The sequence below is a fragment of the Halictus rubicundus genome, chromosome 1 (genome assembly GCF_050948215.1).
Source record: "Halictus rubicundus isolate RS-2024b chromosome 1, iyHalRubi1_principal, whole genome shotgun sequence".
Classification (NCBI taxonomy): domain Eukaryota; kingdom Metazoa; phylum Arthropoda; class Insecta; order Hymenoptera; family Halictidae; genus Halictus; species Halictus rubicundus.
In genome coordinates this window covers 14969200-14984993 of record NC_135149.1, presented here as the reverse complement: position 1 = coordinate 14984993, position 15794 = coordinate 14969200, and the positions used below count along the sequence as shown (strand labels likewise).

At 36.2% G+C, this 15794-nt stretch overlaps 2 protein-coding genes and 1 long non-coding RNA gene across 5 annotated transcripts in view; 1 reads left to right on the top strand and 2 right to left on the bottom strand.

Moving 5' to 3' along the window:
* LOC143354886 (uncharacterized) overlaps positions 1 to 15794 on the top strand; it is a 199089-nt gene that overhangs the window by 9477 nt on the left and 173818 nt on the right. The window lies entirely within an intron of this gene.
* The window catches only part of Alpha-catr (alpha-catenin related), a 119679-nt gene that overhangs the window by 18124 nt on the left and 85761 nt on the right, over positions 1 to 15794 (bottom strand). For all 3 annotated transcript variants that reach the window (XM_076788791.1, XM_076788769.1, XM_076788780.1), the window contains exons 3-5: positions 9371 to 9648; positions 8771 to 9007; positions 1780 to 2061 (exon numbers count right to left, since the gene is read on the bottom strand). In XM_076788791.1, the coding sequence (XP_076644906.1) occupies positions 1780 to 2061; positions 8771 to 9007; positions 9371 to 9648 (797 nt within the window). The remainder of the gene's footprint in view (positions 1 to 1779; positions 2062 to 8770; positions 9008 to 9370; positions 9649 to 15794) is intronic.
* Positions 1 to 15794, bottom strand: part of LOC143354838 (uncharacterized) — a 453699-nt gene that overhangs the window by 384766 nt on the left and 53139 nt on the right. The window lies entirely within an intron of this gene.

Below are 15794 nucleotides of genomic sequence, written 5' to 3'. Positions count from 1 at the left end.
CTATAAATTTTTTTGTTACATTTCTCTCCTCCAGGTTAATTTTTGTAAAATAGAAATAAAGGTAATTGATCGACGCAGTATAATATTATTTTCAAGCATAAGGGGATAGAATAAAGAACAATTTCAACGAAGTATTAATCTAGCCTGAATTTTGTCTCTTTTATGTTTTCCCTGTTCGCACCATTTGAAAGCAGTTCGGAAGAATCTAGTTTGCACGAACATCTGCAGTCTATCGATTACCAACCCGTTGACTGCCAAACCGTCGCCCATAAAAGTCCCATAAAATCGCAGCAATTTATTGAGTGATACAGAAACTGAAAGGTCAATATTTATCACAGCTATTCCTCCATCGGCGATTGTGCATTGCATACATCGTCACGAAACTTTTAACTTCCTCAATTGATCACATTGAAATTTAATGTTTAAGTGTTAACAAAAAATCGTGCCACAAAAAGCACGCTGCATAGGCAGAAAAATGATGAAATACACCAAACTCAATAGCAAAGGAAAATTACTTTAGAAACATAACAAAAGTACATTCTAAAAATTTGCATCGAGTGCTATACTGCAATATACTATGCATTTGTGTAAAAAAAGAGTAGGTCAAAATAGTGCGAGTATTCGAAGAATTTAGAAATTATTCTCGATCTATTGAAATGATTAAAGAAATAGTAAATTTACATCTACGCAATTTTTATTTAATATAAAAATCCACTACCGATTACGTAGGTACAGCTGACCCAAAAATATCAGTCGTTCGTTTGAAACAAATTGTTCTGATCGGATTATGAATAAGAGATCGCGCGTTTCGATCTCACACGGAGATTTTGATGAATGCACGTTCCGGTGTCAAAGGGGAAAGTGGCTTTTCGCTTTTTTTGTTTAAAAAGGTACGTGGCTGCCGCTGCCTATTCATTGGTGGCAGGCTCCCCTAACTGATTCAGTTTAGCCTGCTCATTCATTCGGATTTATGACGGCAGGTCAGCTCTTTTCACCGCGGACCAGGCCATCTCGGATTACTCTGCCGCGAATAATCCGGTATTATATGAAATTTTTCGCATCAAATCTTCGCTTCACCCCCGGCAAATTGTTCTGCTCGCGCGTTGCCATTATCGGCTCCGCGGCTTTCTCGATTATTGAACGGTGATCGTCGTCCTTTTATTAAAATCTACGATCTTGAAAGCTGCGATAAAGTACAGTGGTACCTCGGTAAAAACACGTGCAAAGCTGGTGCAAAAGTGCAAGCGTCTTTTTAACGCGTTAACTGCCGTGCCGTAAATATTTTAGTAACCTTGTTTGTCGAGAAGAATAACTGTGTTACTTTAGTTGGTTAATTTCCTGAAATACCTCTGGGAATTCTGCATTGTCGATCGATCACCAATTATTTGAATTAACTCGACCGTAAAGGGCAATTTGATTATTTGAAACGTTTAATAAGATATGCACTGTGTAATATGTTCTTGTAGTTGTATATTCTCGATCAGTTAGAAATTATTTATAATAACTCAATCGTGAAGAGCAATTTTATTATTTTAGACGTTATATGCCCTGGAATATGTTCATGTAGTTGTATATTGTCGATCAATTTCGAATCATCGATACTAACCCATTTAATAAACATCTGGTCTCTTTAATTATGTATGTCACGATATCTGCAACTCTTTGAAACCTGAGCTACATTACCGCGGCTCTTATTTTATATTTTGCGTGTTCTTCAAATCTTTTCTCATGAAAAAATTTTGCGAAATAATAAATCAGTGAAAATGTGAAAAATCTTACCATACTGTTGCCAACACGTAGCAACGAGTTCAACTCCAACTTGACCCGGTCGCAGAGCAAGAGGATGTTCTCTCTGTGCTCGTGGCTGGTGTACGCGCTGTCAGTGAAATCGTGCGTCCTCTCGATGGCAGTATCTAACGCTGCCGTCAGCGTTTCTCGGCAGCCAGGACCTAGAAGGGTCATCCTCGTTGTTTCGACGAGTCTCTCGAAGTGTTTCAACGCGAACAATGCTGTCCTGCGCTCGTAATCCAGTTCTGCAGGATTCTGCAATTGTATGGGATTCTACCTTCGAATACATCACGTCTGCGATCATTTAGAGCATACTGGCATCGGTAGAGTACGCGCGTCCCTTGTTGTTCTCGGCAATGTCAAATCGTATATCGTGATATCCTCGTAGAAAGATTTTCAAAAATATTGTATAAAAGATTTTAATATTATACGAGACATTTTTTATGATCTTACGAGAAAAGAATATTTTTTAAAAATCGATCAGTATTATTCTCTTGAGAAAAAAAAACAGATATCTAGTACGTTCATAAGAATATGAATATACCTCATCTAACAATAACAAACTACAAGAAATGTACTGATTATGAGCTACGATAGTAATCCATGCGCGTACTCCAACGATAATAACTATACTGCGGATGTTGATGTATATGTACATCAGCATAGACAAGTTTAGAACAATTGAAATTTGTTGGGATGTTACGGTTACAATTATAGTGCACAATTACAATTAAAAAATTATTGTGAAGTTACAGTGAAATTCTTGAAATTAATTGTAACCAACAATGTGCCATTTTATGTTTCACTGTTGAGGCTTATGTGATTCATAAATCGATACATAAACATCCGTAGTTTAATAATAATACACTATACTAATAGAACATTTGTTTAATTGAAACTAGAGTGCACTTCCATTCAAATTTCTTAAGGGTTGTTCTTTACATTCAAGCGTCAGTCACACAAACAAATTGAAAAATGATTATTCTACAGACAGAACACTATTTTTATTCTTTCGTTTAAAAAAATATACCTAGGATTTGTATTTTTATTGTTTTCTTTAAAAAAAAGTACACCTAGCGATTTTTATTTTTATTCCTCTTTTTTTAAACTACCTAACGATTTATATTTTTATACTTTCTGTTGAGAGGCTTCTAAGTTAAGCTTACATTTCAATTACTGTGTGTGCGTGTGTTTTTTTTTAACAAAACGTGAATGGTTGATAATACTGTTTCATTGCAAATGCATCCAAACCGCAAAGGTGGACGAGACAGTACAATTTTGTATATCGAGAAGAGAGAGAAAATAAATTTGTATCGTCATTTTATGGAAGTTGTTCATCTACTAATTCGTTCAGCAACAAATTGATTATTATCTACGTTTAATGTACTAACAATAACTTTTTTTAAGGACCGGTCATATTGACCACGCACGGTAGGAACAGATATACAAGAAGTGTCGGTAGGTTTAATGTTAACGTTATGCCAAACACTTCATGAACCGTTATTATGTTTACAAAGTAAACACGATCTAGGATCAATATACGGAACTTTAATGGCACGCTGCATCTAAATATATTCTATCCTAAGGTCGCCGTATACGCTTGCAGTTCAACCAACTGCAGTGAACCAAGAGCCAGGGAGCATTCGACTATAAAATACCCAACTAACACAGTGATTAAGTGTGCATATTATCTAGCACGATTACTTGGTAGAGATTCTTGAATGCGGTTCAGTTTCCCTGTTACTTCTTCTCTGAAAGACCCACAAATATCGATTAATCTATTCAGGGTAATATTCACTCTAAAATTTCTTTCAGAGCCGTTAATACACTCATCATTTTTATTTATCTCTGTACCTTGATGCGTAATAACAAAATTTCCCAATCTCGTGGGACACAATTCAATGATCTCGAAGTGTTATAAATCAATAATAGAGTATCCATTTTATGCTTAAATATTAGTGAAACAATAACCATTGGTAGTAGGTAAAAATGTAATCTACAATCAACAATAGAATCGAGAAATCTCGCACACTACAGTGGCCAGTAATTAATAATTCATCCGCTCTTTGAATGTTTTCAAGTTCGGAAAATCTTGAATACTCAAATTGGAAAAACTGTTGTGCCGTAATAATAATATTTGTAGACACCAAAAAGGCTGATTAAAAGTCCAATTAAAATGGTAAGATAAGAGAAATAATCCAGTTCTCTCACCCTGGTACGAAAGCTGAAAGAAAAACAGGGTAGAAAGAGATTTTCAAAAAAGGTCGCACCGCTCGTTGAACTGTCACACGACGAAGCATCCGGATTCAATGATTCGACGTGCACGCAACGATGGACCACCTGCGAGTCTATTTGTCACGTTTAGTTCACGTTAGGACTCCATAACGCGTCCGAGAGCGAGGCGTTTAGTGGCATTTAAACTAAATAAATTCCCGCTATCTGGCCCATTGTTCTTCAACGGGATTTGGCTGGCCTCCCGGGTGCCCTGGCTGGCAAGAAATTTAAATAATGCCGGTGCATTAATGCGCCGGAATCTCGACGCCGCAATTTGGCACGTGCCGAAGAATGCTCGGCTAACGTTCGACGACATCCATCCCCGGCGTCGTTTGCTATGTGTCGGCTTTGTCCGTGCCACGATATCAATTTGCATTGCTGTCGATACATCCCCGCTATTGCGCCGGGGAAGATGTATATTACGTTTTCGAGATGTCTGCGCGAGGAAGCATACTTTAGGATGTCGCCGGTGCATCGGTATTTCGAGGAACGAGCTGCATTGGGACCGAGCCGTCGCGCGAAGAAATGCATCGGCGACCGATTCACGGACCTCCATGGTTGCATTACTTTCCGAAACTGGAACACGCTCGAATCGCGCATTTTATCTCCTCCGATAGATTACAGTGCCGTACAAAATGACAGGACGCTCGATGTACAGGGTGTCCCGCATACCGTGGACAATCCTGATGAGGAAGTGATTTTAGTGCCGAAATGAAAGAATAAAATTGTTTCATTCGACGCTTCGTTTTCGAATAAATCGAGTTTGAAAGTTCGGCGATAACGCGTCCTATTCGATTGGGATCAGCTGATGCGTCTGATCATGACCTACTCATTCTACTTCTTGAGTATATATAGGTACTAAGGCACGCAAACCCGACGGATCTTTAAACTAGTTTTTCTCCCGATCGAGGCGTCAAACGAACAAATTTTATTCTTTCTTTTCGGCCCACTTTTCAGTGTAGAATCACTTCCCAATCGGTTGTTCAAGATTGTAAATTGGAATCATACTTTTTTCTTTATTAATTTTGACCAGCTTTGCAACAACACGTGGAATAACAAGAAAACAAAATTTCTGTACGTAGGAACTACCATTGGCGTATGTCTGACCACACACGAACTAGTTCTACTGATCTTTTATCATCAGGTTATATTAGTCACGATATAAATTATTTTCGATAGTACCTCGCGTTATTGAATTTTCCGTAACCCAATCACCTAAGACCACAAGATTTTTCTCCGGACGATTTTCAACGTATTCCCAGCTATTCAATTTCTCGAGTTTTCTCTTTTTGTTCTTCTCAATCGATCGACAAATCCATTGTAGAGATTGCGGTCAGTTTTTCTAATTTCGACAACAAGCCCTTGGGCAGCGGCGTTCGCTTCCCACGAAGTATCCTATGCAGTTCAAGGTCACCGGGACCATGAGTTCCCGGATAACCATGAATCACGATTCAACGAACGAAAGCACTTTGGACCGGTTTCAAGATCTATAATATATTTCGTGGCGAACGAATCTCTTTCGTACCGTACGACTTCGGCGGAACGTGGCATCCGTGTTTATGGATAACGTAGGAAGATAATAAACAACGCCCAGTGGCGCCAAAAATCCGTGAAAACATGGTGGAGGGAGTCATTGAAATCATAGCCACACGAGCTTACGTCAAGGACGCATAAAGTTTCCGATTGTTAGTGGACCGTTCGAGGAGTAGTCTGCACATACATCTACTGTCATATTATATAGAGGAAAATACTCTTCCGAGACATAACCCAACTTGTATCAATATGCAACGTAATGCAGATATCACGTATCCTGTGTTCCTTATTATACCGTTCGGAGATAAAGTAACAAACAAATTCTAACATATTTGTCAGTTTTAGGCAGCATAAACCTGTAAAATTATAAAATATTGGTGAACTGCATTTATTGGGAACCGTGAGTATTTAGCAAACAAATTCTAATATATTTGTCCTAAAATATGCAGTGAAGTATAGCATAATTCTGTACTTATAAAATATTGGTGAACTGCATTTATTTTAAACAATGAGTGTTTGGAAACATTTAAAATGTTTTACTGTCTTCTACAAGGGATATAATAGTGTTTTGTTGTGTTCGCAATATTTTCGAGATACGAAGGTGAAAAACGTTTCGTGTAAACGTTAATCGATTTAATATGTGGTACGTGAACATATAAAAATATTTCAGTGGTTCCAGGCAAACATTGTACGAATAATTTCGTATTGACAATCAAGAAAATAAGAATCTATGTGATATTCGTGTTTTAATCGACAGGAAATTTTTCAATCTCGTGTTATGCAAACGAATGAAATCGTAACTCCGTCGAAAATAGTTAGCTATTGAACTGGTTCCTAATTTGCGAAAACATAATTTCGCAGCGTTACAGTTCGCAGACACAAATGCAGGTCATCAGGAAGTACAAAAAGCAAATCACGTAAGTTACGAGCGTGTGCTAAAGCTTTACGACTTGCCAAAATCCTCGCCATAAACGCTTAGAATGTGCACGCACATCGTCAGATTTTAGGTATGTCCTAAAATATGATGAGTACACAGCGCCCAACAGCTAACGGACATTCAACCCATAAATAATGGTACTTGAAAACTTCTGCTGTCTCAAGCATGGTGTATGCTGCTGACTAATTGACGTTTAGAAACAGGCGAAGCGGAAATGAGGATTCCTCTATACGTATATACACTGATCATCGAAATTGAAGCATCAATCTCAGTTGCGAAATTGTCTGCGTGTGTAATCCGTTATATAACTTTGTAAATAGAATTAGACAATAATCTATGTGGACTCATTATGACGAGTAAAGTATTTACCATTCCTGAGTTGCTTTTTACGTTACTTTACAATATGATCACTTTCCATTAAATTATAAAATGACCATTGTACAACCACCTTAATATTATTATTATAATATAAATTTTAGATAAATTCTTTGTCATTTATATAATTCAATTACTTTCTCAAAATAATAAGAATTTACTGAGATTTGCAGTGATTTTTATTGCAATGTATATGCAAAGAAATAAATCTGGGAAATTGAATCCCCATAAATATGATTTCCATAATTATATATAAAAAAATTTTGGAATCTGTTATTTTGACGAGCCCCGTAGTTCTAGTGTTAAGTATGCTCAGATTAGGAAACGAGCGAGAAAATGGAGCTGATTTTTTCTCGAAAATTTAAAATATTCAAACGTCGCCACAGAGTTTAACCTTCGAGCAGGTGCGAATGATTTTGAAACGTCGGCGGCTGCTTCCGACAGGCAATTTATATTGTGTTTCGTCACCTCTGATTAATATAATACCGGTATGCAGTTACTAAATAAGAGTACAGTGCATGGTGAATAAAAACGGTACATATTTTAACGAAGTAATACTGCAAAGCAAGTCAAAGTGATCTAACTACATCGAGAAGGAGACGTGTTTTCGACATTATCACATTTTTCAAAGGCAAAGTAAAGTGTACACAGCTGATTGGAGTTCAGAATCGTTCGGATGTTGCAAAAAATTGTTTCCTAACACAAATCACCACGGATTTAAGAATTGAAGTTCCATCTTTACAGCTACCCTATAAAATTCGATGTGCAATTTTTTGTTGCCGTTTTATTGCAATTCAAATAAAAAGTCTATCGCCGGCACTAAAATAACAGAAGGTACACCGCAAAGCGAATGCACGTTTCTATGTGCAGCATGCGATATATCCAAATTCGTATCGTAGAATTTTTACAGGCTCCACTCTCTACAATAAAGCCAGATAGACGATGATTTGATTTTTTCTAAAGTCATAACAATTGAGAATGATTAATCCATTAATTTCGAGCGTTGTAATACTTGTATCTTGACACTTTGAAGGTTTTAATATTAAATTATTAATACGTTCTTAAAATATACTGCTTCAAATTTTTCCTTTAAACTAGAATGATTGTTGATCATTTCATTTCATTCCTGCAATTATAATATTCGTAGTGTTATCATTTAAAAAAAAAGAAACACGCAGAAAGCAACCACACTGAGAACTTTCATACGGCTAGTGAACCAGTGCTATTCTAAAATTCACTGCTTCACTTCTTGTGACGTCAAAATTCTATTTTTCTCGGCTCGTTGTGAAGATGACTGCGCAAGCGGCAAAATAAAATATTATTCATCACTTTCTTTAACAATATTCCTCGAGAATTTAGAAATCTATTGTTCAATCTACATGCAACGATATTCTACTTGCCACAAAAACCTTCGAAGCATTAACACTAGAACAACCGAGCACTAAACGCGACTGACATACCTTATAATAACAACAAAATTGCATTTGTTTAGATTTCGTACCAGTTTTGTTTAAATATCTACTTCGATACAGAAGTCTATTAAAAAATTTTCTCACAGAAACATATTTATAATTTCAATATATCTAAAAAATAAAACGAGAAGCAAGTCATTCTGACTCGTTCGGTGGTTCTAGTGTTACATAAACAAATGGTACACCAAATGGAGTGATGTTTAGAAAATCTATGGCAATTGGTCTATGTATCTAGCACAAACCTAGTATATCCATTGAAATTCCCAGTGAATGAAGAAAATTCTATGATATATTGCCCTAATTCAACGCTAACTTTCAACGAGCAAAATCTTTAATAATATTTAAGGGACATTCCGAATAAATGAAGCAGAAGATTTGATTGCATGCCAACCTTTGGCTGATACTTTGGCATGTATCGGTACAGGACGCCATCCTTCACGATGAAGTGTATCATATCCATGGCTCTTCTCATCTGACAGAACACCGTGTCCCTATTTTCCCTAGCCGACGGGCATTCTGGATGCCTCAAGTAGGTTTTGCTCGACGTTAACAGCATCATGGTGCTCCTTTCCAAAACTTGCCGGGACGCGGCCATCTGCGCCCTTCGCCGTTCGTCTTTCAAGTCGTTCTGGAATTAGAAAGCGTTGCCTCCGTTTATTTCCGCTGTTACGTTCAAACCGTTCACTCTCGAATGTTCTATTGGCCGCGGGAAACCGAGGCAAACGACTCTTTCACCGACCACGAATGCGAGCTGTGGATCATTGTACAAAATAGAAATTTTCATCGTCCATTGCAACCGACAGGGGTCGGACAGCAATTTCTTTCTTTAACAGAAAAATAATTCAAGTGAAAGAGTTACGAAAATTATTCTTGTACTACCAAATAAGTTGTTTCGAGTTTGTCAGATTTGTCAAGGACATCGAAGGAGATCGGACAACCTCGAGGAGTAAGTGTTTAAATATTTAGAATCGAGAAACGTTCAGCAACTTACTTGGCGATCGCCCGTCAAGTGCGCCAGGTCCACCATTTCTGTGCCGAACTGGCTGAAAGCTTTCACGAATTCGGTGAAGTTCGAGACGTACTCCAACCGATCGAGGATGGTAGCCACCTTGTCTTTTGCACTGAGGAGCTGATTGACCACGACCACGTCAGCCACCAGGAGGACTCTCGTCACAGAGCCCAGAAGACATCTGGCAGCCCTGATGACCGCGCTCCGGTCGGCCAGGCTGTCGTCCATCATACACTCGCATAATTTTTCGATCGCCGAGCCTGCAACCATAATTGTTCCTCCGTTAACGCTCGATCCACAAAGCACTACTACTAGCAAAATGCCTATATTACTATGCCATAAGTAATGTCGCTTCTTTCATTAATTTTTCAACGATTCATGTATCTTTCGAGAATGCTGTCAGGAAGAAAGACATATAAAATGATGGTCAATTTTTTCGACGAATAAAATGTACAAAAAATTACTTATGAATCGAGCTGTGGCTTTATAAAAGTTACACGAATTTATTAAAATTTTTAACGATTTTTGTCGTAATATTTTTAAATTCTTGGCATCAAATTAATTTATGCAGTGCTGCCCACAAAAATTCTATAGACTTGGTATTTTTTAAAGTATCGTCATCTCACGTTATAATTACTGTAAATTTGTCAGAATAGTTGTGAATATTAAACTCTTGTGGGATGCGACAGGCAGCAAAATAAAAATTATGCTGCCCACAAAACACGATGGCAAACGACACAAATGAAACACTAGAGAAAACGTTAATAAGTCGATTCATAAAATATTTTATATGAGATTAATTAATATGGGGGATTTTATGCATGCATCAAAGCATTTAAGGAATTTAAAAATACTCTCGTCTTAGTTTTAGGTCCATAAATTTATTTAAAAAAGAAACGAATGTCTATGCGGCTACTGTGCCTTGAAATTAATACAGACAAGTTTTATGTTGCATAAAAATCCACTGGAAGTGATTCACGCTGTGAACCTGGTAGCGTTCTACTCTTTAATAAATTAATGAGGCGAATGTTTTCGCTTAAAATATTAAAAACTTGTCAAGAACAGCTGGGGTTAATGCATTGGATCTGGCTGATGGAATGGTGAGTCATCAAGGAAATTGCGAGGGAATGAAGATTCGCGGCGTGGCTTATACACAGTTCATCGTGGTACCAACGGCTTTTAGAATTAGAGCAACACGATTAGGTTCCACGAACATTAAGTGAACGCACTACAACAAAATCCATGTTACGATAGATTGTCGACGAACAGACGAATCAAACATATGTTGTTCAAATCAGAAATCGTAAAAAATGTTGTTTATTTTCATGTATTGCGCGACAATTGTTTACCTCATAATGGAGTCGCAGAGTTCATAAAAGTACAATATAAAGTTTAATCATTTTTATCGTGAATGAGCTTTTAATGTCGCCATCACTGCACGTAAAAACGGGGGAAAAAACCAATATTTGTTCCCCAGGGTTGCAGTGCAGATGCAGATATTGCATGCACGAATAAACAAATATACGGGTGCAATAAACCGTAGAAATGCTAAAACTAGACGACGCATTTGTGTGTGTGTATAAAATTACAACGGAATTTAATACAGCTGAACTGTTTCGTACTTGAGTAGAATATTGGAATAAAATATGTTTATGAACAAAATGAGTAAATAATGAAAAGACAAAGACTTTTATACTGGAGGCCAAACGTCATTAATTGTAATTTTATAGGAATACGTTGATTAATATATTGTAAATTATTGATTTCAAATGTAACTTATTTTTATTCACATTTGTAATATTAAAACTAAAAATTAGTAATGAAATATTTGTACGGCTGAAACAGTTCTTTATCTTCATTTAAAAATTCATTTTTTGCTGATATATTAACATATTTTTTTTTGTAATTAAACCAACAATTCTTTGGCATTATTGTGTTATAGTTAACTATTGTTATAATATTGGTGTAAAGTAGGTACAATGTGTTTACGTTAATTGTGATGAAAAAATGGTTATGTTAATTTTAATTACCTAGTGGTTGGAATTCAAGAATCATCCAATTGAAAAGGTAAACGAACCAAATTTCGTAATTTTGCAAAACAACAACTCAAATTTTAATACATTGTTTGTCCCTCACTAATGAAATACGTTCACTAAATTACAGTAAAATGAAAACTTGAATTCTACGCGAACGTGGAAAATTTAAAAATTCAATAATTACTGGGATAAATTTTTCCATCTTTGCTCGACTCGGTAGATTGATTTGACGATAGTAGAATTTTTATAATTTTCGTTTGAACCGTTGCCGCGTTAACGAAGAGTGAAGACGAGTTACAAAATCAAATTCTAAAGGCAACACCGACTCTTTGACGAAACTGGGGTTGCACGCTTTCGATATATTTGTACAAATGCATGCAAAACTACGAGTTACATTTACATGCGGTTTATATTATATGCAAAATGTGTATGTAAATCTTTGAAACGCAGGGGCATTACGATCTCCCGCTGGTGTGCCCGCCTCTGCTATAGGGAAGGCTCGTCTCCAATCCCACCATCCCCCGACAATCGAATTTCCTTTCATCTTTCACGATGAATATTTATCATCTTATGAAATTGCGTTTTGAACGTGTGACCAAGAATATTGAATATACTTCGATTTGCTCGATTTTTCACGAGAAATTACAAATTCCTTGACGCAGTTGAAAAAGCGAATTCTATTTTTCAAACGGAACGCTTTCTACGCGTCTGCTGATCATCTTTTGGTTATTTAAATATTTACAAAAGTATTTTTTATTTATAATAATGGAGTAAATATTTTGACAAACAATTGACTGGCGGTTACTGAAATTTGAAGGACACACAACAAGCAACTTAGACAATTACAGACATGTTTACACTTTTGCAAACAAAAAGGAAACTATAATTATAATTTTCTTCTCTTCATTCATTGCACAAAAATACAAATACGGTGAAACAGTGTGGCACTTTTCTAATCTTCTAAATCGAATACAATATAAACAATATCATTTTACATATTGTGTTTACCTGAATGAAACGGAAAACAATATATTATTTTGTTTTGTTGCGCATTTTTTGTTTTAGTCCCAAATCACTGTTACGTATTTTTATTGCATACAATTTTAAGGTGACTTTTGTTAAAAATTAAGAACATTTCACATTATCATTAGTAAGCTTTATTTCTAGCTTCCTTTCACTGGAGTTAAAATAAATGACGAGAAATTAAACGTGAACAAGTTAATGTCTATTGTTAATGACTATTAATAAACATGAAGTAGTCATAGTTATTAGTTAATAACAAGCTACACAACCTGCGCAACAAGCTATTAGTTGTTGTTGGTTGAATACATTTCTATAAAAGTTGAGTCCACAATATCGTTGAGATACTGTTTCACAATATCCACCGTTTTCTACATAATCGTTGAATTGCAAATGACAAGTGAAGTCCCATGTTATACGGTTCCATTAAATATACGGAATATGCAAAGTGGGTACAGGTGTTCCTCTAGAATAGCGTGTCAAAACAATACCCATAAACACCTTGTGTAGGTGACTATATATATATATATCATCGTGTGCACTGTGATACTCTCTTCATCCATTTACTTTGTGTGTATTTTCTTGATCGCCTGTGTAAAAGGTGAAACTTCTTGGCATAATTTTCCTTCACTTTAACGGATTTTTCAGAATTTCAAACTTATTACACTCATTCATAAGCACTTTTATTATTAACAAGCATGCTGTGCTATACTTTTCTTTTATTTTGATGCGTTTTATAACTTTAAACTTATCAATAAATTTATAACGGCAATAGGAAAAAAGTTTAAAAAATGTTGTCTACTTCATAAAAATATCTTGTGTATTTTAGAAAAAATTTGCATATTTATGTACAAAGTGCAAGGGACGCAATTACTGTGGGGGTGTCAATTACTATATTAATTATACTTAATTTTAAGGCATAATGAATATTAAATATTAAAAAATTCTATTAAATCTTGTACAATATGCATTGTAATGAACACAATGTCAATAGTATATAGGTACATGAGTATTTGGTTAAAAACCAATTAATGCAATTTTGAAAATCCTAAGAAAAAAGGCAGAAAATTCTGAAAATAAAATTCTATTTTAAATGTGATATTGAAACGTGAACCCTTATAAATTTCCACGAAATTTACAAATGCGGCGGAATTTAATACCAATGTTGAGCGGACACCCTCTTCAAGCAATTAAGTAACATAATGAAAGCAAATAGTCGAGAGCTCATGAACACTAAATTATCTTCTCTTCGCATATGCACCATTTTCATCGTACGCTTCGTGAATTGCAAAATTCCATTATTATGATAGGATAATACAGATCTCCCGCGTCTCTATACAGGTTTCCCGTGTCTCGATTGGTCTGCATTTAATCTGACTCACTTAACGACCAATTAACGTTTCATACACTGAACTTCTAATCTTTCTCAGACTGAAATTCTGACTCTATTCTTTTCACCGCTACCCTATTCGATTAAGAGTTTTATCATTCCAGTTTTTACCACTCTTTAATAACAAACGTGCCAGAAAACAATTAATGGCGTTCACAGTGCCGCGGACTTGCGGAAATTCGGATTTGTTACGCGTGTCTGCAACTTCGGTGATAAATAAAGCCGAAACTCGTATCCATAGGACACCAGAATGTTATAAATCGTCCGATTTTGATCTCGGTCGGAGGTCCCGCTCCGAAAACCGCGAGCGTTCAGCTGCATATTGTAGCTTCTCGCCTGTCGCGCTTTTTACTCTTACGCTCTATCATTTGATGCAGATTTACTTATCTCTTTTTATCGAGATCGTGTGTTTGCTTCGAGATTATTGATTGTGGCCCGCAACGTTTTTATCCTGGCTCGTTTCGCTCGCATTAGCAAACATACCGTACGAACACAGGGAATATTTATCCGAAGCAAATATGCGAATAGAGTATGCAAATATATTCTACGTTTCTAAAAACAAATCTGAAAACAGTTGCACTAGACGGAAGTTGATATTAATTTACTAAAAAAAAAAGCATAGTCACCCCTCGAATTTCAATGGAAACTGTCTCAAATTCTGCGAGATAGAAATGTGTCAGAGGAATTACTATATCTATACTTAGACTGCGGATTGTATGCATTTATAGTGAAAATGGAGAGTTCTAGGCCTATGCCGGTGTAATTTCTGACCCACGCCGATATTTCGTTTTCTTTCGATATAAGGCGATGGCTCGGGACCGGCCTTCGGCGAATTTCGGATGAAGAAGAGAAAGAAGCGTCGTCTTATATCAGAATAAAATTGTACATGTCGCTCTGACTCCGGCATACGGAGGGTTCAAGACGGAAATAGATTAGAAGGATTTAAGAGACAATTTATAAAAATTCTTGAGGGAAGAAAGAAATTTCTGTTCGGCTCCAAACAATTTTAATTTCATAAAAGACTGCAATTTAATTTTGAATTATATGCTGTTTGGAATTTCCAGTTTCACATGTTCCGGGATAATTGAATGGATCCCTGACTTATTGCAGTTTTCCAGTCGTCGACGGAGCGAAATGAAGTTCGAACTTCGATTCCGTACTTATTACGAACTCCTCCCCGGTCGTACAAGTTTAAAAGTTCATGTGTCGCCTGTCCGTAAATTTTCGCGCTTGTCAATACCGAAAAATAAAGTTCCACGACGTCTCGCACCCCAGGCGGCAAGTAAAAAGTCTTTCACGACGAAACTTTTAGGGGTGTCTCAGATTTCCATATAACGGAGATCTCTAGCGCTTCTTCTCGTCATTCATGTCGCTCGCCAGGTTTCAAAGTAACACTTCTATTGTGCATATTCATGAGGACACGTATGTCGGGGGAAGAATATAAATGGTAAACTGGCCCTATGAAAATTTAAAAATTCTTATTGTTTAAATTCCGACTATTTACTGTCGGCAAATAGATCGCGTTTCAAGTTTATTTAAACCGTAATGTTCTCAAACAAAATTGGTAACGTGCAGAGTTTTACAAATTTGAATACAGGGTAATTTTACTTTAATGAAACGATTAATGCAAAAGATAACATTGTTATCGGTTTCAATTTGTCCCCGGGAAATAGAAGCGTGGTTGTGCATCCACTAGAGATAAACGGAAAAGCTCGAATAAAATTTGTTCTAAAGCTTGAGTTGAATAGCAATGCGATTGAATTGTTGTTGCGATATTTATACAAACTTGTAATACATTGGATCAGTAATTATATTGCGTTAATACAATAATTTTTGTTATTGTATTATCGAAACTGAATGTCAATTGTGGCACAATTTAACCGTCAGAAAATAATTTTGTAAATTTCATGAAAAAGGATCGAGAGATAATTTAATTATTAAGATTCCAGTATTATTATTC